This window comes from Castanea sativa, chromosome 7 (genome assembly GCF_040712315.1).
Source record: "Castanea sativa cultivar Marrone di Chiusa Pesio chromosome 7, ASM4071231v1".
NCBI classification, from domain to species: domain Eukaryota; kingdom Viridiplantae; phylum Streptophyta; class Magnoliopsida; order Fagales; family Fagaceae; genus Castanea; species Castanea sativa.
The window spans coordinates 38412124-38435499 of record NC_134019.1 but is presented as its reverse complement, the minus strand read 5'-3'; the positions used below and the strand labels follow the sequence as shown (position 1 = coordinate 38435499).

The 23376-nt window shown below is 33.3% G+C and overlaps 2 protein-coding genes across 6 annotated transcripts; one reads left to right on the top strand and one right to left on the bottom strand.

The window, feature by feature from the left end:
• Positions 1–2661: 2661 nt before the first annotated feature.
• On the top strand, positions 2662–14877 carry LOC142642525 (phospholipase D delta-like). The gene is made up of 10 exons (XM_075816898.1): positions 2662–3490; positions 4902–5051; positions 5638–5832; positions 7379–7645; positions 9957–10007; positions 10180–10309; positions 10466–10611; positions 10821–10991; positions 13751–13951; positions 14281–14877. Exons 1-10 carry the CDS (start codon positions 2705–2707, stop codon positions 14620–14622), a joined length of 2439 nt encoding a protein of 812 aa, XP_075673013.1. The 5' UTR covers positions 2662–2704; the 3' UTR covers positions 14623–14877.
• A 1436-nt stretch (positions 14878–16313) lies between these two features.
• Positions 16314–21981, bottom strand: LOC142605366 (D-ribulose kinase). 5 transcript variants are annotated; one of them, XR_012839017.1, is made up of 10 exons: positions 21847–21975; positions 21339–21559; positions 20023–20162; positions 19675–19927; positions 19436–19568; positions 19117–19205; positions 18553–18830; positions 18007–18097; positions 16903–16972; positions 16717–16786 (listed from the first exon to the last, which is right to left on the bottom strand). XR_012839017.1 is itself a non-coding variant. In XM_075776833.1 (9 exons), exons 2-9 carry the CDS (start codon positions 21482–21484, stop codon positions 16583–16585), a joined length of 1317 nt encoding a protein of 438 aa, XP_075632948.1. In that variant the 5' UTR covers positions 21485–21559; positions 21847–21981; the 3' UTR covers positions 16314–16582. The 5 variants fall into 5 exon arrangements, 3 of the variants coding, with proteins under 3 accessions (XP_075632948.1, XP_075632946.1, XP_075632947.1); XR_012839018.1 differs by lacking the exon at positions 18007–18097 and adding an exon at positions 17776–17953 and having other exon boundaries at positions 16728–16786; XM_075776833.1 differs by lacking the exon at positions 18007–18097 and having other exon boundaries at positions 16314–16786; positions 20023–20166; positions 21847–21981.
• Positions 21982–23376: the final 1395 nt, after the last annotated feature.

Sequence of the window (23376 nt, the reverse complement as noted above, 5' to 3'; positions counted from 1 at the left end):
TGTGAATAGTAAAATGTCACTATTTACTTTGTACTGTTCACTACTTTATTCACTTATATAAGGGGGGTTGTCCCTTATTGTTAAACTCAGAATCTTTTTCTAGGATTTCCCTTAGAACTCTCTCTAGGACCTCCTTAGATCAAGATATCTCACTGATTACACAAAGCTTGTAACTAGGAACCAGGACTAGCTTTCAAGCCTTGTACTGTTTACCCAACCTGTTGATCACTGTAATCTTGTTGCTATTACTACTGTAAGTACTTTGATGTATATTCAATAAACAACTGCTGTTTTCAATACTTTGAATTATTTTGATATACAACTGCTTGGCTGGTTCTATCGCCTTATTTTCAATTATCATTTACTTTGAATTAATTCCATATATCTGCTATTCATATGTTTGAATTTGGTTTTGTCAGACTCATCAAATTAACGAGTCATAATCAAATTAACCAATTCCCTAATATTATCCAAAAGGCTGTTGCAGATGTTGCAGCAACCCCTTATGTTTCAATCAGATGTTGGAGTACTTTGCCCAAATGGGAAAAGAATAATTGGATGAATGTTCAACCTTCCAAGCATCTTGTTCTTATTAATGGATATACTCACCAAGGTCAATGGTATGAAGGAAATGCTTATGTTTCCCATAAACATCCCTATACTCTTGCTTTATTTTGGGACGTCTCTTAGAGACATTATTTTCATTTTCTGCAATTAACTAAATTTTGCTATTTTAGGAAAAAAATTACTATTTTGCCACCTAATTACATGATTGGTACGGATTAGGGCTTCCAGGCGTTTTCCTAGCCACCCTAGGGTTGCTTTTATTATTTAAACATATTGTAGCCTCCATGGTAGTTCAGTTTTTAGATTTATAAAAAATACAGACTTTGTCTATTTCTCTCTAGTAGATTCTAGAACACTATCACCTTGGAAATTCAAGGGATCCCTCATGGATTTGAAGTTTTCATTCTGAAGTTAACGTGTTTAGTTTATTTTCCATTCTAAAACCAACGTGTTTGTTTTCTTGTAGCTTCCGCAACATTAGAATCCCCTTCTCCATTATTAAAAAGAATACAAGGGGACTAATCATATTAAAAGGAGAAAAGCTAATAGAATTGCACTATTCCTTTCTTGAACTTCTAGCTAATGGTTCATTTGCTTTTTTACTCAAAATTCAACTTATTTTCACTACCAACTTATTTATAATTTTTAAGCATATTTTAAGGCTATTTGTACTTTTACTTAGCATAGTTTCTAAGTAAAATAAATCAATGAAAATAAGTTTATAAAAAAAAAATAAAATAAAAAACCTAAGAGAAGTTATATTTGAGTTTACACAAGCCAAATATTGCTTCAACACAAAAGCATGCAATTCTTTGTCGAAAATAATAGGCTTACAGAGTCCCTTTCGTTACTAAAACTGAGTATAAATGGAGCATTCACATTGAAAGAAAGGAAGTCGCCATGATCATACGATTCCTTTCTTTGAAGTTTTGGCTAAAATACCTTTCTTTATTAATAATAAAAAGAATATAAGTGGGTCATTCCATCGAAGTGAAAAAAGCCACCTCGATTGTACTATTCCTTTCTTAAACTTCAGACTAATGCATGGTTCATTTGCTTTTGCTTAAAATCCATTTTAATTTCAAAGCGAGCTTATTTATGTATTTTAAAAAAAAATTTAAAGTCTCACATCACATCTTTTAAGTTTTTTTGTTTGTTTCTTACAATAAGTGGGGAGGGAGATTCCAAGCCAAGTTTTCTTTTATTGAGAAAATCAAATAATGCCACTGAGTTATAAGACTTTTTTAATTACCTCACCTATATTAAGTATAATTGTAATTTTACCCATTTTAGTTTTTAAACCAAATAAACCCATATAAAATAAGCTTGTCAAAGCATGTAAAAAAATTTAGATTTAAACCCAAGTCAATCATGTTTTGGTTTATCAATTTATTGCCAATTTTTTAGTTGCTAATGTTTTCCCCTTTTCTCTTTAATAATTCTTAAATATGCTCTTTGTCTTTCCCATAAATGATATGCGTGCCAGCAACAACATGAGTGAGAATGTTGTTTATGATGATGAGATCCCCTTTTTAGTAAATCATCCAACAAAGAAATCTAGAACTTGGTTTGAAAGATTATTCATCATTGTGTATGCTTGTGTTGTTACCACGGTGAAAATGGTTGGAAAAATTGTTCTTTGTGTTGTGTTGTAGTTATAATTTTGAACCTTTTAGGCGCTGAAATTTATAACTTTGAAGTTTGGAGTTTATCATTTGTTCATATATCGGTATAATTTTGTATTTAATAGTCATTAATTTATGTAAAGAAAAAAAGCTTTATTTTTTTCCAATAATCTTTTATCATATATTATAGCATTATTGGTGACATTTCACTTCAATAGATTCTTTCTTTTATATGATCCAAATTTAAAGAACACTCTCATGAGAATCATGAACTGGTCCTTACGCAAGACAAGAATTGCTTTAGCACAACTCAAAAGGCATAAAATCACTCTATCCATGATTTCATGCAGAAGAAAAAGAAAATCAATTACCGTGTAAAACGAGGAGAAATTATTCCTCATGTGTCCAACACTATTATCCATATAGGATGGAACAACAATAATAATAGATCACACACTTGTAACTCGTTTTCCCACCACCCTCTCTCTTTCTCGCGAAATTTTACGGTCCTCATGTTAGAAGTTAATACTAATTCAGACTCGCTGCAGTACCTTCATGGAGACCTTGATCTGAAAATCCTCAAAGGTCGCGGCTTCGAGATCCCCTCAGACACTTATGTCACGGTTTTGCTCGGTGATTTCAACTTGGCTCGCACTCGCACCGTAGTGTACAACTCTAGAAGCCCAGAATGGAATGAGCACCTCCAGATTCCCCTAGCCCACCCAGTCTTCAAACCGGAGCTCCGCTTTAACCTGCAGTACAATGATTACCTTAATAACACGAAGTCAGTAGGAACCACTTCTGTCTCGGTCCAGCAAATTGTCACTGGCGAAGCTATCAGCCATTGGTTCCCATGTTCCGGTAAACAAATGAAACCCGATGCCGCTATCTTCATTGAAGTGAAATTCACCAACTGTGAGGACACTCCGTTGTACCAGTATGGTATTGCGTCTGATCCTGATAATTTTGGAGTCCAAGATTGTCGCTTCCCGGTTCGGAAAGGTGGGTCTGTGACGCTGTATCAAGACGCGCATGTGCCAGACTCAATGCTGCCGGAGATTAAGTTACAAGACGGGAAGGTGTTTGAGCACGAAAAGTGTTGGGAGGATATGTGCCATGCGATATTAGAGGCAGAAAAAGTGGTGTACATTGTTGGGTGGTCCATTTACCACAAGGTGAAGCTGGTGAGAGAGCCGACGAGGCCATTGCCTAGTGCTGGGAATTTGAATTTGGGAGATTTGCTCAAGCATAAGTCGAAGCAGGGCGTTCGAGTTTTGCTCTTGCTTTGGAACGATGTGGTATGAGCTAACGGTGAATTGGCATTTAAGGATTTTTATTTTTTATTTACTTTTTAAGATTAAAGGCATTTAAGTTTTTTGTTTTTTGAATGAGATAAATATCGTATAATTTCAACTTATAAGCAGCTAAACATTAAATTTTCTATAAATTTTTTATTTGACGACAAAAAATTTATTAATTAGATTAATTAAAATTCACATGGTTATGTTTATAATTTTTTTTTTTAACTGTTGTTGTTATTGTAGTGTTTTAACTTCAACATTTTTATTTAGAGAGAGCTTCCGACCTTTGTTGTCTATTAATTACCGCTAAATATAGTAAAGTAGGGTCATATTATATATGTGAATAGTAGTTTCTTTCATCGACAAAACAGATGGAATAACCAATTTAATTTTAATGTTAAAGTTTAAGGACAAAAATGACAAATTAAATTTTAAGGACTAAAATATGTTTTAGCTATTTTCCCTTAGATTGCCTGTCATTTTTCATTAGACTTTCGATTTTTAAAATCAAGTCAATTTCATTATTTAGTTTTCTCTTTGCTTTATTTTTAAAGGAATTATTCAATGAGGTAAAAGGAGCACAAAATAAGAAGCACAACTATTTCATTTGGAGTGTCATACCTGTGTTAGACACATCGAACACTTGACACTCTTCGGACACTCTTGCACGCATGTCCCAGTTGTGTCATTTTTTAAAAATTAAAAAAAAAAAAAAAAGATGCAAGACACAACGGAGACACGAGAACAAGATGAATTGAATACTCTCTCACAAAACAAGAAAAAAAAATTAATGCTCAAAATAATAATATTAAATTTAAAAATTAATAAATATCTCTATTCTTGATTTGTTTTATGAAAATCCTCTAATAGTAATGAATTTGATTTATTATCCATTATTACTCTTAATTTAATAAAAAATAAACGATTAATAATATATATGTTTAGTATTTGATATATGTTTAGTATTTATGAAAAATAAATGTTTAACTATATATAAATATATATTTAATAACTAATTAATATATGTATCCCATTATACCTGTAAACTACTATTTCAAAAAATGTTGTGTCACTATACTATACCGAACTTATACCCGTGCCTGTATTTGTGCAAGTGCTTTCTAGGAGCATACTTTAAATGACTGTCATGAAAAGGTTAACTTTTCAAAATCAAGTCAATTTCAACTATTGATTTGAATAAAATGCAAATGTAAAAGAGATCGAAGAATGATCATACTAACTTTTAAAATTTGAGGAACTAAATTAATATAATTCAAACACATAACTGCATTAAATCTATATTGATCAATACAATCATTTATTTGAATTTAATTAGAGATCTTAAGGTATTATATCTAAACTTTTCCCTTACAAAATAATTATTTAACTCATAGAGCTTTGCATGCAGCTTAGTATGATGGACACTCATGATGAAGAAACTCAGAATTTTTTCAAGAACTCTTCCGTCCAATGTATATTGACATCTCGAAGTCAGCTAAACCTTTTCAAATATCTAGACAGTGAACCAGGAATTGTGACTTTGACAAGGAAATTTATGGTATTGATATTCTACTGAAGATTAATTCAAAACATGCTTAAAATGTGTCATTTTTTTCCAATGTTAGAATAAATCAATATTTTATTTTTTTGAATTATTTTTTATTTGAGATAGAATTTTACTATAGTCTAATTTAAGTGTATGTGTGTGAAACTTCATTCTGGATACTTGAATTTCCCCTACTTCTCACAACCACTTATACTTGTGAAGTGACCATCACACTAAGAGTTTGCAATGGTGTAATGTTTTTTTTTCTTTTTGAGAAACATACACACACACATGTATATAGGTGAAGGAGGACAAGATAAGGGTGTAATGTTTTAATATTAGAAAACTGATTATTTGGAATACTTTAAGTTTAATGACCATTTAATTGGACTTAAGAGAAGGAAAATGTCTTAATGCATGTCTATGCTTCACTTGCTCCGTCAAAATTCTTTTGTATACAAATTTATCTTACATGGTAGGTTACAAATTAGACGAAAAATTGCACTTCTTAGCTTAGAATGAAGCCTGAATTTTATTTCTTAGCTTGATGCATGATTAAGCAAATCAAATTGCTCACAATTATCTTGTGGTGCTCCAGGCCAATAAATTTCTCTGTTCACATCATCAGAAATGTGTGATTGTGGATACGCCAGCATCTGATGATACAAGGAAGATCACTGCTTTTATTGGAGGTCTAGACCTTCGTGATGGCCGCTATGATACCCCTGAGCATCGACTATTTCGTGATCGTTACACTGTATATCAGAACGATTATTGTAATCCAACACTTCCAGTGAGTATTTACTATTATGTCTTGAAGACTTTTATTATCTTTTTAGTAGAATAAGTTATTGTCAAAAGTCTTGTAACTAAATTATATCATCCAATTCTCTCTATTTGTTGGGGGGAGGGGGAAGTAATTCATCAGCAACACATATGCGCATACATGCATGCAAGTACATGAAACGTAATTAATTGATAAAAATGATTCACGTTAATAATAAGCAATATTTTATGCTGTGTTTATGTATTATGATTTTTTTTTTTTTTGGCTTTTTTTACACGTGAAGAAGACACTTTGTGATTTTTTTTTTTTTAATTTCAATTTGAATCTATGATTCTCACGAAAATATTTTTAGTAGCTAGCCAAATGTTGAGTATAGCTCATGTGATTTTTGATATTTTGGTTAATTCATAATATAATCAAAATGTAACTTTAAAAAAAACTATACTATGAATATATATGCACTTTTTTTTAGAAGAGAATATATATGCACTTGAATTCAAAGTTAACTTGAAAACGATATGTTTTTTTTAAAAAAAATATTAAACTTTAGAGTTTATTATGTATATATCCTTATATTTTATTACTTAACGAAAAAAATTTATTGAAGATTAATTAATTATTGCATTAAGAATTTGAGCTTTTTTTTACATTTTTTTCTTCTTCTCTTTTCAAGTAAATTTATTGGAGATGATTAAATTATTTCTTTTTTCTTCAACCTTTTGTAGGTTTTGAACTTTAATTTTAAAAATCATTGATAAAATATGAAATATTTTTCTTATCTTTTTTTAATAAAATTTGACATATAAAAAAGAAATATATAAAAGAAATCCATAAACTTTATTTGACATATAAAAAAGAAAAATATAAAAGAAATCCATAAACTTTGGGGTTGGGGGGATTTAAGTTTTACTACATAAACTTTGAAAATTTTGGCAAGATTGGTTGTGCAATTTCACCCCTCAATCCACCATCTTTGTGACTTAGCCAAAAAAGTTGGATGGGAGAGAGCCAGGATTGTCCTGACTCCTTATCCTAATTATCCTTAAAAAATAATCTCTTTGTGTAAGATTCAAATATTTGAAAATAAATAAATAAAATTTACATATATAATTCCACCTTTGATAAATATTTTCTAATCACCCCTCATATTTTAAAATTTGTAATCAGAATCATTTGATTTACAAATGCTTCTTTTTTTCTTTTTTTTTGCTGAAGATTTACAAATGCTTTGGTCACGCCACTTTCATCCATATTGCGCTTGGAATATTATCATTGGAATTCACTATACTTATAAACCAATTCATGTGATTTAAACCTTATATGCTTATAATATAAATATTGAAAAAAATTCAGGGTTTAAAAGAAAGAAAGAAAAAAAAAACTTACAACTATACCTATATTAACATTAAAAATAGAAATAAAAAGCATACCCCTCCAAGTTGGCTCCGCCACTAATCCACCATCTCTACCCTTGGGGAGAACTTGGGTTCAAAACCACATCATGGCTCACAAATTGGATGATCTTTCTTTCTCGTTTCTTCACAAATAATAGGCAGGAGCTCAGCGTCCAAGGCAACCATGGCATGATTTACATTGCAAGATAGAAGGGCCTGCTGCGTATGATGTGCTCACTACTTTTGAGCAGCTTTGGGGCAAAGCTGCAAAATGGTCGTCAGGGCTTAAGAAGTGCTGCAAAATCTTTTTTCGTGTTTTAATGAACTTAGACATCCCCATGCCGAGTTCTTCCCAATCAATTTCAAATGACGACCCTAAATTCTGGGTTTCCAAAGAAGATGACCCAGAAAACTGGCATGTTCAGGTAAAGTAGTTAGTATGTGCTTCTTGAAATAAAGCTTATACGATTAGGTTTAATCCTTATTTTTGTTCTTTACTTTTGTTTTATGTTTTAAAATGGTCCTTAACATTTCAAATTTGTTATTTCAGTCTTTAATATTGTGAATTTGTGTCAAAATAGTTCCTACCAATGGATTAGGACCCGTGCAACTTAGGATATTACATGGGTGCAATTAGCTCCATTCCTCTCACAAAATATTTTTACTTTTGAACTTTTTTGATTCAAAGATTGAGACTGAAAGTTTTTTTTTTTTTTTTTCAATTTTCAATCTCAATCATTAAGAGTAACTAGTAAATTATCCGTGCGATACACGGATAATGTTATAATGTTTTATATAAGATAATTTTGAAGAATGTTGTACATGTATTATAGCATAATTGTTATAGAACTTTATTAATAATGAGTTTATCATAAAAAGCAACAATTATAAATTGCATACATATATCTGTTATAATTATTGAATTGAAATAATGAGAAATAAAAAAAATTAAAAATATAAAAAAACACTCCTATTTCAATGTCAATTTTTAATCAAATCCTATTAAAGTTCAAAATTAAAACTAAAATTCTAGTGAGTGCAGTTAGTGCCAAATTTGTCAAGTTTAGATTTGAAAACACTCTGTTATTTTTTGTATGTATCCCAAGCTAATAGCAACATGACCATTTGCAATATGCAGTAATTTGAAAGTCACAAACCACAATGGTTCAAAGTAATTACAACATATAAATTTGGATGATCCCTTAAAGCTTTCAAATCTTCAATCCTTCATCATACATAGAAAACTTCATTAATTTTGCATGCCTTAAAATTATAAATAATTATTAATTAAAAAAGAAAAGTTCCTTCTAGTTGAAAACATTAAAAATAACATCCCAAAGAAAACAACAGGGTAAAATAAAACTGGCTTCAAAGGAATACTCCAATTCTGATGATACATTTGTGATTTTGGCAAATGTGCAAACTGTGGAGAGAGAGCCATTGGATATGATTGGATCCTTTGTAGATTGGCGACAACGTGGCATGGGTGACAATGGTGGAGATTTGGGCTGTTTGGTGGTGGTCGTAGGTGGTTTAGGATTTCAATTTGGCTAAATGGTGGGTTTTGGGTTTTCAGTTTCTGCTGTGAAATTTTTTCAGTTTGGCTCAAGGGATGATGGTGAAGTTGTAGATTTGTTTGGCAATGGTGATGAAGATATGGTGGTGATGTTGCAGAGTGAAGAGGAGAGGCAAGAGAGATGAAAAAATTATAGAAATTGTTGAGATTTTTGTTAAGACTCAGGGCTGGAAGTATGGTAAAGCCTAAAATGTAACTTGGATAATTGCAAGGGGTAGGCAAATGAAGGGTTAGACGCAGGGCTGAATTAATGGTATACTTGAAAGTTTAAACGTTAGAGGAGTGAGGAGTAATAACAAATGAGGTGTAAAAACTTGAAACAAAAAAAAAAAAAAAAACAAAAACAAAAAAAAAAACCAAGAAAACCTAAAAAACAAAAAAGAAAAAAGATTGATGGATTAAATAAAAGAGCTATAGAAAGCGCCACTTGACAGAACCTCATGCTCTCTCGCATGAGTTCTTTACTTTTATATATATATTGACTGCATATAAATTGTGCCTAATCTCAATTGTCGTTGCATATACCCACTAAAGGGTATATTTTTTCCTTGAAAGTGAAGGAAGATATTTTTGGTAGCAAGAGTGAAGATATGAGTGACTAGAAAAGGACAAAGTCATGAATTTTAAATCTTTTTCCTGATCTATCATAATTTTCCACAGCCTTTTTTACTCCCTTAACATCAGACCATCCAAACCCCAAATCAATTTAATTATGAACGGCATGTTACAGACCTTGAAGCAATTGTACCAAAGCATTGCCATTCATGAAGCCTTCGTATATCTGATTTATGATAAACACTATACCACCTTTGAACACGGAAAAATATAAAAGCCACATAATTATTTTGACACATCAAAAGGTTTAAAAAAAAATTCCCTATAACAAAGGTCACACAAGGCATTCATTTATAATTAAAAATATTATTTTAATAACACTATATGTTATGTTGGATTTTGCTATGCGCTACTTAATGGTAGTGACTATTTTGACACAATATATCAAAAAATGAAAGAGTAAAATGGCACATTTAAAATGTTATGGACCATTTTTAAACATAAAACCAAGGTTAGGAGCTAAAATGGGAATTAAACCTATAATTTATTACATATATTCATTTAGTTCTACTTAATTCTTTAGCTGTTCATTCTAAAATTGGCAGGTTTTCCGCTCAGTTGATTCAGGGTGTTTGGAAATATTTCCTGCAACTCAGGTTTACTATTTTCTAAGTGATAATGATATATTGATTCTTCATTCCTACTTTTAGTTATAAATAAGTACAGAGCTAGCAGCCAATTAATTGCCTTAAATTCTGATAGGAAAATTGTTAGTACATTTCACCACACTTTCCATTATAATTTCTCTGCCTTTCACTTCTGTTGTAGAATTTGGTTGTAGAGAAGAGCATTCAATCAGCGTACATCCAGGCAATTAGATCTGCCCAGCATTTTATATACATTGAGAATCAATTCTTTCTTGGATCTTCATATGCATGGCAATCTGACAAAGACCCAGGTCATAGACCCAATCTCCACAATTAGTAATATTATAACCTGGCCATTTGCTCTCTCTATAAAATGCTCAAACTCAACGTTCCAATGGCTTCTATTCTTTTTTTCCTTCTTATTCATCAAACTCTTACTTCAATGACTCTTTTTTGGGTTTGATCAGGTGCCAATAATTTAATTCCAATGGAGCTGGCATTAAAGATTGCTAGTAAGATTAGAGCAAAGGAGAGATTTGCGGTTTACATTGTCATACCAATGTGCCCCGAAGGTACAGTGCGCATGGTCACAGAAGAAGTGCTATTTTGGCAGGTAACATTCACAATTCTTTAACCAATTAGCATTTACATTATTTTCCTCCTACTTATTGAACCTTGCATGGTTGTCCAAAACGTTAAATCAAGTAGATAATAGTTTTCCTCCCTGCATGGGGTAATGTAGTTAGTAGTTACAGTGTTACATTATTTGATCATTGTAATATTAAATTCCATATTATTATCTTGTTCTTTTGCTGTTCTCAGAGCCAGACAATGCAAATGATGTATGGAATCATAGCACGAGAGTTGAATTCCATGCATCTTGAAGACTCACATCCCCAAGACTACCTGAATTTCTATTGTCTTGGTAAGCGGGAAGAACTGCCCAAAGAAGTGTCAGCTCCACCTAATCAATCTGTCAAGAAGGCAGAGAAGGTATCATGCTCTGTGAAAGTTTTGGCCAGTAATTTTTTTTTTTTTTTTGAGATAGCAGAAGTTTTAACTTTTAATACATATATGATTTTATGTGAAAATAGAATAGAAAGATAGAAAAAGCAATCAAATAGGAAACACAAATATTTATTGATTCTTTCGTAGGCCTATGTTAATTGGGTGTCTAAAAGAAAGATCTACTTAAAGGTAGAGAGATTAAGTAGATGACATGAAAACGCCCTCACAAAACAAAATACATCCTCAGAGATCTAGCACAAAACACATGAAACTACAATAAGTTCAAGTGTTTAAAAAAAAAATAGAAAGATAGAAGAAGCAATCAAATAGGAAACATAAATATTTATTGATTCTTTTGTAGGCCTATGTTAATAGGTGTTGAGGTCTAAAAAGTCACAATGTTGCGCCAAGGCCCAAAAAGGGCACAGAGAATTGAACTCCATAAAAATAACAAAATACTTGAGCCCGCAATAAATAAATAAAAGATGGTAGGCTCAAATTCATTAAGGGTTTTAAGGAAGAACCCAAACCCCTGAATGGGTAATCCTTAGAACTCATGAAACAAAGGGAAGAAAAAAAACCCAGCCCGCCAAGGTCTAGAAAATCGCTAGGGAGCCCAGTGGTAAGAACAGGGCCGGGATATTTGGGGAATGCTAGGAGCTCGGGATCCTCGAGACATGCAGCAAAACCAAGGTTAGATTAAGACAGCTCAAAGGGGGGCACCAAGAAACACAAGGAAGGAGAATAGATATGTCCCTATCAGCCACCCAATGATGCAGAATGAAATCAGAAGGTTTGGGAACCAATAATTCATGAACAAGGGGCTGGTACATTGGGGAACCCCAAAAGAAGAACCGTGAAGGGAAGTGGCTGGGAAATCTTCAATCTGGCAGGAAGGAATCAAATAACTTGGGAAAAATGACAAAGGGGAAGGGAGCCGAAAGCTGAATTTAAAAAAGTGAGGTTCAGAAGCTTTGAAGGAAGAAGGGCCAAAAGTCAGCTCTCTAAAGACACCCCAAAATAGAAAAACGGCAAGAGACTGTTGGGGAAGAAGCACCAAAAGAAGAAAATTATGAGAAATGAGGAAAGGACCAGCCACCAATGTTGCTAGCACAACATTGGTTCTAATACCTAAGGGAACAAATGGGGGGAATCAGTGGTACCCCGAAAACCCTAGAATGACACTATAAAAAGGAGGGACAGCCAACAGTGAAAGGCAGTCAGCAACAGTGAATGAGGGCAAAAATCATTGAGAAAACTCTGTTAGAATCCAAAAAAGAAAAGAAAGGAGAGGGAAATACCGTCTGGTAGCCTCAAACAGCCACTGGAGAGCAAACTTGGATTCGAAAGGATTTAAACTTTGTAAGTCTTAAAGGCCTGAAGAGCCATCTAAGTCTATGATTTTTGAACTCATTTGGACCTTATAGCACGTCCTAATGAGCATAATGTATTACACAATTAAGATAGTAATGGAATATTTCACATTGTCTTGAGGACCCTTAACATCTTTATTTTGTGTCTTTCTTTACCACTTTGCCCCTTTACTATTTCTTGTTGTTCTATGCATATATTTCTCGTTTGTTAGCATGCATGTGTTGTAGAATTCGTGTTCTATGCACCATCTGGTTCGTAATCAGTCAATTTAGCTGTGATGAATCAAGCCCAATCCCTCAAAACAACAAGTAAAGGGCTCAGGGTCTTTGTTTTCTACTTGGGCCTAGATTCTGTCCAAAAAGGACCCACACAATGATGTGTCTAAAAGAAAGATCTACTAAAAGGTAGAGAGATTAAATAGATGACACAAAAATGCCCTCACAAAACAAAATACATCCTCAAAGATCTAGCACAAAACACAAGAAAATACAATAAGTTTAAGTGTTTAACCTTGAAAAAATTTGGTGTGATTATGTGGCAATATAGTTGTCATACATAAGTCGAGAAAGTATCTCGGCCATCATAGACTACAAACTCCAATCAAGTCAAAACAATGCTTAGTTGAGTCTCACTTTGGGTACTATACTAGAATATAGTACATACGTAGTTAGCGTCTTTACTTGGGTCATTACAAATATAAGGAAAATCTAATCAATTAGTTAATATAATATAATATATATACCACTTGACACAAATTTTTTTTTCAAGACTTGACCCAAAAATTTAAGCTTATAAATTTGGGCTCAATTAACAACTTTTTTTTTGTCATTATACTCTTCTACTTAACTAACTACATTACTTACATGTGAAATATTCCAACAAATAAGTCTGTACAAAATTCAATTAACTCATTTCAAAATCGACGGATAGAACTAGCTTAACCAAAGCTCATGAGTGTGACTGTGATTGTTTTGATTTAGCAAAATACTAAAACTACTACTAATTTACTACAAAATATTTACAAGTTAATATGGAAATAGATGTGATTAGTAACTATTTAATATATAATAAACAAATGTATGAATTTTTTTATATTTGTAATATATTTTGTAAGACTGATGTAGTAATATTTACTCCTTTATTTTGAGCTAGCACAATTAAACAGTGCCATATACAAGTTGCACATATGTAAATATATCCTACTTGTTGATCAAGCGTATGTACATAAAATTGTATATTTTAATTTTTTACTCGTAGATGAGCGTTAGCTCATTTCATCAATAGAATTCTAGGAGTGAATAAAAAAGATCACATTTTCCCATACTATACACAAGAAATTGTGACTGAGTTTTTTCATGACCAACTTGCAGGTTTCTAACTCACAAAAGTTTCAACGGTTTATGGTTTACGTACATGGCAAGGGAATGATTGTAGATGATGAGTACGTGATATTAGGTTCTGCCAATATTAATGAACGATCGTTGGATGGTTCAAGAGACAGTGAGATAGCCATGGGTGCATATCAACCCCATCACACTTGGGGTAAGAGGAAGGGTCACCCACATGGCCAGGTTTGTACATTCATTTAGACCTCATATATATACATTGTACTATAGTTTCTATTGCAAGTTTTGGTGGAGGTACCGAAGGTAGCTCAAATAATTTAATGCCTTGGTTTAATTGATCATTCAAATGTTGGCACCACATGCGTGCAATAGTTATTAAGAGGCAAGAGTCTTATAACTCAACTAGTTAACACTCCAACGGAGACATCTATGGTTCAAATCCTCTCACTCCCAAGTATTGCATTATCAATATATATCTGTGTGTGCGTGCACGCACCCACGGGCATAGAATTGCTTGTTATGTAAGTTAACCACATTGATCAATACATATGCAGATATATGGATATAGAATGTCACTGTGGGCAGAACATTTGGGGACTTTAGATGATTACTTCATGGAGCCTGAAACTTTGGGTTGCATTGAGAGTGTTAACAAGATTGCTGAAGAAAACTGGAGGAAGTACAAGACCGAGGACTTTACGCCATTGCAGGGGCACCTCCTTAAATACCCTATTAAGGTAAATGCCAATGGGAAGGTAGAGTGCTTGGATGAACAAGAGACTTTCCCAGATGTTAACGTTAAAGTGCTCGGAAGATCTACTGAGGTTCCAACTGTTAGCGTTAAAGTGCTCGGATCCCTTGCGGTTGATATTGATTTATCTTTATTAACTACGTAGGTACACTTCTTGTTCATAATTTAATGTGCATTATTTAGTCAAAATAAAGATAATAATGTGCATTTAGTTGGGACTAAAAAGTGGGGGCAAAAATAATGATTCCTTGACGAGCTTGAGTGACAACAGGAGCATTGTTGATTGAACTTATGCTTGCTCATAATTTGTTACCTGCATTGTAAAGGATGCAATGCGTGTTGGATTGTAATATATGGCATATATACCATTCAATACATTATTCTAATGTTGTTTGATTAATATTTGGGGAAAATGAATTCTTATTTTAATGAAAATTTTTATAGAGACCCAAATACAGCAATTTGTTTGGGACTCTGGTTATGATTTTTTTACTACTGTAAATATTCAACTTCTTATAATTCTATTAAGAGTCTTGTGAATTTAGTAGTATCATTAAGTTTGTTCCATGAAAAAGAATTTGCATTTGAATCCTCCGTCTCACTTACTGTAAGGAAAAAAAATCTTCATGATCCTCATAATTATATAGGTATGATGTGTCCACAATGGAAAAATGTTGAAATTGTGTTGTCACAATCTCCTTCTAAATGGGACAAAACAAGACTTGGAATGAAGGAGATGGAAATCCTTCCTCTCAAAAAAAGATTCCAACGGGCAATAACATGAGCAAGAATTGACCAGATCCCAAAATACAAGAGGCTTTCCAAAAAGCAAAAGAGTTTAGAACTACCCAAATATCCACAGTAACAGAAGCAATAGACAAATGGGATATAAGAGTAGAACACAAAGGAGGTAAAGTGAGTCGAGGAGTATCTCACAGTTGTGTCAAAGTTGATCTTAGCAAAACCTGGAGGAGTCGTCCATGGCTCCAAAACTTTCCCTCTACACTTAACAACCCCCCAGGCCACCTTATGTGAACTGTAGACTGCGTGCGTCGACAAATAAAACTTGGATTTGAATCCCTTACCCCACTTGTTGAATGAAAAATAGAATCTCTATAATCTCCATATTGGCATAATGTGCGAGTCCATAATGGAAAAAAGTTGAAGATGAGGGTGTAAATTATATCCTTCCCCTATATCCAACAATAAATACTTTTCCACCTATTTTAATAAGAAATTTTAAGAAGAAAAAAACTCGTTACTTTTTTTCTTTATAGATGCATTTATCTCAAGAAAAATGGTGCAAATTTATGTTCAATAAATATGAGATATGATCACAACAAAAGATAAATCCATCATGATATCATAAACCGGTGCTATTCACCAGAAGAACGTCTACAGAAGAAATAAACACCTTAATAAGAATCATCACTTAATGTTGGGTTTCTCCTCTGTTACCTTCACTCCATTGCCATCTACCTGGTCTATCCCTTCCACCCTGCTCTTACTGGTTGAGCTGTAAATGAACCAAACCGTTCATAAACAGCTCGAGTTTATTTCGATAAAAAGCTCATTCATATTTATTTGTTTATAAACAAGTCAAGCTTAAGCTTTAGTTTTAGGCTTGTTTATTTAACGAACCAAGCCCGAGTAAAAAATATTGTTCATGAACAAGCTTGTGAACACCAAGACTCAATACAAAAGTAACATAACAAGTTGCGTCTAGGCTTATTTATGGGTTTGATAATGAAATTGATATAAGCTTGACGAGTAAACTCATATTCTTTTAAGACTTTAATTAATTATAAGTTGAGATCACTCATCCAAACCAAATAAGCTAGATAATAAACTTGATAGAGGCTTGATAATATATTTGTGTTGGATCTCAAGCTCAAAAACATGATATTGAACTTGAGTTTGGGCTTGATATAGAGCTCGAGCTTGGCTTGACTAATGAACCAAGCCGAGCTCAAGCTTTTATACTTTATAACAAGCTCAAGCTTGAACATTATTTGTAGGCTTGTATCAAGTTCAAGCCAAGCTTGAACATTCTGCTTGCTTGAACATTCCCTACTCAACACAGCTCGGCTTGTTTACAGCCCTACTTACTGGACGCATTGTTGGGCACCCTTCAATGCCAATAAAGCAGCTCCATAAGCAGCCTCTGTTTGAATTGCACGACTCACAGGCAAACCAAGTACCCTCTCTCGAATCTTTGTCCATTTCTCATTTTTTGCACCACCTCCAGCCGTGAACACTTCTTCAACTTGGGTTGCGCCTAGATCCTTCAATAAGCTATAAGCCTTTGCCTGAATATTATATAATAATACACGTCCACGTCATTAGTTTCCAGTTGAAGATTACATATTTCCTCTTTACCAATATGCAAGAAAGTTAAAAACAAATTAGATGGGAGTCCTCATACCTCAATACGTGCAATTGATTCTAAAATCCCATGCAAGTACTCAACATCACTTTCTGGTCGAGGGTGTAACCTGCACAAAAATGAGAACTAATTCAATCGACCTAAATTCAGGAGCTTGCTTTATGCACAAAGAGATGAATGTGTGCTAGTGTGTGTGTACTGGGTCTGGCAGGGAAAGCGCTGGAGGGTTATCTCAGCTTTCTCAAAACAGATCAATGTCTAACTGCATCACATCAATGGACAGACCATGGACAGTAACATTCAATAATCAATTGACTATCTTTGTTGTTTAGTGTTTCAAATGTCTCACTACTGACATATCTCATTTACAATATAGAAATTAACAAATCAATATAACTCTGCGTCCTACATAACTGCCAAGTAATTCAAGTTCACTCATGTATGCCTATTATTATTCTAAACACATTCAAAACAGTATATAAATACTTAAATGTAGAAACATATCCCCTCTACTTGTTAGTTGTTGCATTCTGGAATTAAATTATAATAACGAAGTCCAATTTGTCAAATCTGAATCATATCATTAAAAGGATTAATTAATTACCAAAAAGGGAAAATAAAGTATTTCCCAAAGCCACAGCTAACAATTACTCAAGTAACACTCAAAAATCTCATCTGGCATGGCCATACAAATGTTGAACTAGGAGATGAAAAAGCTTTGATCTTTTTAAAGAAATGTGTAATAAAGCCTATGCAATTTGGGTGGTTATTTCGGTAAGACACCTCATCTCAAACAAATAGACAATATTATTTCTACTTTTGATCGGGTTACTTTCTGTCATACTTCATTTTTTGAAAGATCATGTAAAACTAGGGACCTTCTAAATTAAACTAAAAACAACAGAAATTTACCTATAATCAGGACATGCAAATAGTCTAAAAAATAATGGTAGAACACCAACAAATCACTACATACAGAAGACCATAAGGCAATTTGTCTTCTTTTTCCCCCTGTTAATATTTTGCAGTTCACACCCCGGTATCATAAAACAAAAATGCCCCCTTGCTTTAAGTCTACCGGCTATGGTTGCTGTAATACAGACAAAAATCCACAAACTTAAAGAATTAGAATGCAGAAATCACCAGATTCAGATGTCTGCTATCAGCTACATGCCTATGTCTCTCTTTTTTTCAGCCAGATTATACTCAAAAGCAAGATTTAGTTATCCAATATCTGCAGAAGTCATGAGAAGGGAGGAGGGCAGTGACTCCCAAACATGTGTACCAAGAATATGACATAAATTCTCAAAAAAAAATTGTAAAAATATGAGAGAGAGAGAGAGAGAGAGAGAGAAGAATAAGAAGTATCAATCCTAAATGGCAGATGACCAAGCTCCAAGTAGGTCTCTTAATTTTGTGAATATTTTCCTGGCCTTTCAATTTACAGTTTTTTATTCATATTTCCTACCATGAACCTTTGTGTAGTCACAAATTATCCTGAACATACTGTGCTGTTAGTCAAAACTTGCAATAATGCAAATACATTAATGTGCAAATTATTAGAGAATGCTTCTCAAAAGTGAAGATTCACACATATACAAAAAGTATTAGGATATAAATATGAGATTCTATTAGCTTTCAGATTACTCTTCCAAGGCTTCATCAAAAAGTTAGGAAAATATTTATTACCTAGGGGCCATCTTTGGATCTGCCATGGGAAATCTCTCTCCAACTGTTGGGAGAGGGTAGTAATCTAGTGGAGAGGTCTTCATGGGATTAATCTGTTCGCTCAAGTTCTCCAACTGCTCATCAGTAAAAAGTTGTCGAAGAACAGCTCCACCAGTATTTGAAGCACCTCCAACAAGCCACTTATCATCAAGACGATGACTATACACTCCATATCGGGCATCATCGACCCTACTGGTGCTCAGAAGTTTAATAGCAAGTGTTGAACCCAAAGAAGTGACCTAAATACAAAAATAACAAACATAAAATTCATGAAAACTTCAGATAACAGCTTAATTGCATCATTATAAAGCGATATGGTACAGGTCTAACATACAAAAATAACAAACATAAAATTCGTGAAAACTTCAGATAAGAGGAAATGTCATGTTTTAGTTGCAGGTTTAAAGAGATATGGTACAGGTCATGATTTGTACCAATAGAACCCTGCCTGTATGGCAAGCTTAAACATGTGTTACAATTTCCTTACTGAATAAAGGAGAAAGGTAAATCTAGCAGATATCTCACAGCTTTCCCTGGTTTTGTTGCACGAGCTGCAAGAAAGGCAGCTATACTATCAGTGGTTCCCGTGCATACAACACAATCTTTTGCAAAACCTGCATAGATGTATTTTGTAAAATTGAATTACATGAAATCTTCTAATGGAATTTTTTTAAATAAAGTAACATTCTTCAAATGAAATGTATTACCTAAATTGTTAGTTCCGAGCAAATAACAATTTGACCAAGCTTCTAATTGATACTTGTGTATATAAAAATTGTGCCTTAAGAAGAAAAGTACAATGTTGCCTTCATTACCAGGCTACTAAAAAGGACTGAAAACTTACCATATTGTGTTCTAATGTCTTCTTTTAGGACACCAATTGGAGTTCCAGGAGCTTTAACAGAAGGTAAAAGTTGAGAATACGACTGAGAGAGCAGCCAAGGTGGATAAGAGTCAAGTTCAGGATCATAGCCAACCTTTGAAAGATAAAGAACAATCAAAATAAAATTTCCAACACAGAATTTGATTATTGACAAGTGGTAGAGGTAGAAGGTCCAAACTGGAAAGAATTAATCCAAATACCTTCAAAGCATTATTGTAATCAGTCACTCCAAGATTTCCATGAAGAAGCCACAATAACCAATCTGCTTGATGCAACAATGCTGCAGATTCTTTATTTGAATCGGCAGTGTTCCACCATGAGACAAGCTTGCATAGAGTTGAGGACCCAGAGCAAACTGTATGGTTTTCAGGAGCAATAGACTTTACTATTGGCAAAGCATCGGGACAACTCTCATTGTAGAGAAAAGGTCTCCATAATGGTTCTCCTGTTGTGCTGCAGTACCAAATTCAGAGGCCTACTTCAAATGCATCTTGACATGGAAAAGGAGAACAACGCAATGATATAGGACAAATCAGTAAGGTATCCACCTGTCTAAAATCATGGTAGTTGCAGAAGTCCCATCAATGGAAATGGAAGCAATAATTTGGCGAAGATGAAATGGAATATCTTCAAGTAGCAAGAAAAGTGTCTGTTTCCAAGAATGCACCCAGTCCACTGTTTCTTTTCTCTTTCTAGACAACAGAAACAAGATTCTCAATTTACCTAGGTAATGAATGTTGTTGCAGTAGTAAAAATATCATTATGATCTACTTTAGAATCTATTCTATTATGATGAGAAATTCTAGCTGTAGGAAGCTTCGTTAATATATGCAACTTGTATGCAAAATTCATATTAAATAGACAACATCTGGTATAAACTTTTATCCAACAAATTACTTGGTCCTTGTTACTAAACATCCAAGACCATTTTATTCTGTAATAAAAACTCATCCAAATGTTAAGGACACTACCATGACCAATATTGTGCAGTCTAGATGCTAAGGCATTCAACTTCACCCGCACTAATACTCAAAAATTTGATTGCTAAATGTACTCACAAACATTCATTTGTTCTCACTTTCACAAAGGATGTTGTTAGACTGTCCATTTGTACATCTACGTGAGTGAAGTTTCACCATCCAACAAATGCAAGTAACTGGGAGTTAACATCATGGATAATCTCTTTGCGAGGATTTCACATAATATATTAGGATACCACCTTAATTCAGTAACTTAAGCCTTAACCCAAAAGATTTAGGCCCAACAACATTATATTAACCAATCGCCCATCATTATCCTATGTGGCACTAAGACCCCAGAAACAATCTAATATGGTACTAGACTTTTGGGCAGGCACACACTATGAGTATCAATAAGTGATACAAAAAAAAATTCACTACCTTTTTTGCAAGCGCTACTTGACATATAACTGAAGCACAATAGAAAGGGCAAAGATTTGCTGCAAACTAAGTTGCAACAACTACTGCAAAATGCACACATGTCATGTACTCACGTGGCCGGTGAAAAATTCAATCTTGACATGGAAGTTTTCATTTAAATATACATTGACACGTGTGCATTTTTGCAAGAGTTGCTGCACTTAGTTTGCAGCAAATCCTTACCCCCATAAAAATGGTGTCAATAGTGGGTCCATATAGATGCGATTTTGTACCAATCACAACTTACCGCCTCAGCAAGTTGTGAAATAGGTTGTGAAAAAAATTATCCCTAGCATTGTTCTATGAAGGCAAATACTAAAGCTACTACCAACGTTTACAAAACGCTTAAAACTGACGAGACAATATATGTGATTCGTTGGTGCCATCTCTAGCATCACTCCTAAAATTCCAACAAACTATTATACCTTATATAGCGGATATTCTCTCTTCCCTTGGGCATGAATTGTCCCTCCCCTGTCGATGAGTGCAAACCTAGCACCAGAAGTCCCAAAGTCCAACCCAAGATAAAGCTGCTCCCCAACTTGAACACCCACTTCTGAGTTACCTTCATTGCTTGCAAAAGCCATTGTTCTTGCTCTTTTTTTCCTCACAATATTACATATCCTAGTTCTTGAACTACAATATCCTGCCACATCAATATCATATATGTTAACACCTTAAAAACTAAACAAGTGGCACTTCATTGCAGCAATTTGAATTTATAGCTTCAGCAGAGCAGAGCAGCAACTAATTTCAACAACAACAAAAAACCCATTGCTGTGTGTTCAAGTTGTGACTAGATAATGAGTTGGTGGTCATAATTGAAGCTAAATAATGAAAACTAAGCCAAATTTAGCAAAGAGGAAAGTCATACAAAAACTAGAATATAGATTATTATTAAATGATAAACACTATGTTGGGAAAGAGAGGTACCATGTTTTGGTAATGAAGGGCAGAGCAAAGGATGGTTAATTGAGGAAAGCATATCTCTTGCACTGTGCCTTCCTCTCCCCAAGGAAAACGATAGATAAGGAAGGAGATTGATTAATGGAAAACAATGAAACGGTGTCGTTGTTAGAAGTAAGTTTAATATTATTTTCACACTTGAGATGCTTGGATCACTATTAAAATTCACAATAATTGGGCTTAGCTTGCATTTAAGCTTGGGCCATGCAAAAGAAAATAAAATGAGATTATATGAATTGGGTCCAAGAATAAATTGGGCTTTGCTTGCATTAGGCTTGTAGGATTTTCGCAAGAAGGGGGTCAACAACTACTTTATTATTTAAAATGACAAGACTTATATATATATATATATAGATATATAGTATTTTAGTGTTTTTCTTTAGATTTTTTTTTTTAAATTTTATTATGTGAATTTTTTTTATGAGATGGGAGTATATTTTTTAGTTAACTAACTACACAATTAAATTTTAAGAGAGAAATTTAAGGAACAGTACTTAAAAAGTGTATTTTAAATGACATGACAAATTATACCCTTTAAATTTGTAAATTTTAGTTCGGCTATGAAATTGAGAGTTTTCTTTTTCTTTGGTCTATCACTTTAAACATGGGTCATCAATAAAAAAAATTAAATGGTAGATTGTAGTTGGTATATGTGTTTGAGGTGAGGTGGTCGGTAACTTCAGTGTTGTGAATTTTGACAGTAATTTTATTGATTTCACACCATTTTTATTACTAACACTTTTGTCTACTATCTATCTGTAAATCTAACTTCACTTATGTTCTTAAAAACTAAACTCATCACTTCATTTGCAATTCTCAATAGCATTGTTTAGTTCTCTTAAAAATTAGAAATCATTTTTCCTAATTTTACTCTCCACAAATCAAAAATTGCTATATGTTTTTTTTTTTTCCTATTTTAAAAATTAATGAATCTGCTCAAAAAAATTAATGGACTTATAAGGAAAGAAATGAAAATATGTGGCAATTTGTGATTGACAGAGAATCAAGTAGAACACAGAGTGCGCTTTGTACATTTTTCCCATTCCCCCCTACAGGAAATCATTTGGAGGGTTTGAAAACACAAAAAATGTTTGGGGGTTCTTGACTTCTCCAAGAGCTGACAGCATAGGCTTTTGTTCCATAAAGAAAGGTCCATACAAGTTATCCAATTTTGTGCTTAGAGCACTAGCATCCAGGGATGCAAAAAATATATTTATATTTTGCATTCTCAAATACTACTTTATCTATTTTATTGACTCATTTCACAACTCACCCTGCATTTAAATTTTTATTTGGCAAAAATGCAAAATTGATCCTCTAACTTTCACTTTTTTTCATTTCAATCCTCTAACTTTCAATTTTTGTCAATTCAAGGCTTTGTTACAGCTCAATTAGTGCTGCCGTTAGAACCACTGAAACGACACCATTTTGCATGTGTTTTTTTTTTTTTTAATTCGGAATTAAAAGAAAATATGAAAAATATGAAAAAAAATAAAA

Coding starts and splice junctions, on each gene's coding strand:
- LOC142642525 (XM_075816898.1), top strand. CDS start 2,705: ATGTTAGAAGTTAATACTAATTCAGACTCGCTGCAGTACCTTCATGGA. Junction 10,612..10,820: donor AAGAAGTGCTATTTTGGCAG/GTAACATTCACA, acceptor TGCTGTTCTCAG/AGCCAGACAATGCAAATGAT. Junction 10,992..13,750: donor CTGTCAAGAAGGCAGAGAAG/GTATCATGCTCT, acceptor ACCAACTTGCAG/GTTTCTAACTCACAAAAGTT.
- LOC142605366 (XM_075776831.1), bottom strand. CDS start 21,898: ATGCTTTCCTCAATTAACCATCCTTTGCTCTGCCCTTCATTACCAAAA. Junction 18,831..19,116: donor CAACAAAACCAGGGAAAGCT/GTGAGATATCTG, acceptor TTTTGTATTTAG/GTCACTTCTTTGGGTTCAAC. Junction 16,787..16,902: donor AATCAATTGCACGTATTGAG/GTATGAGGACTC, acceptor TATAATATTCAG/GCAAAGGCTTATAGCTTATT.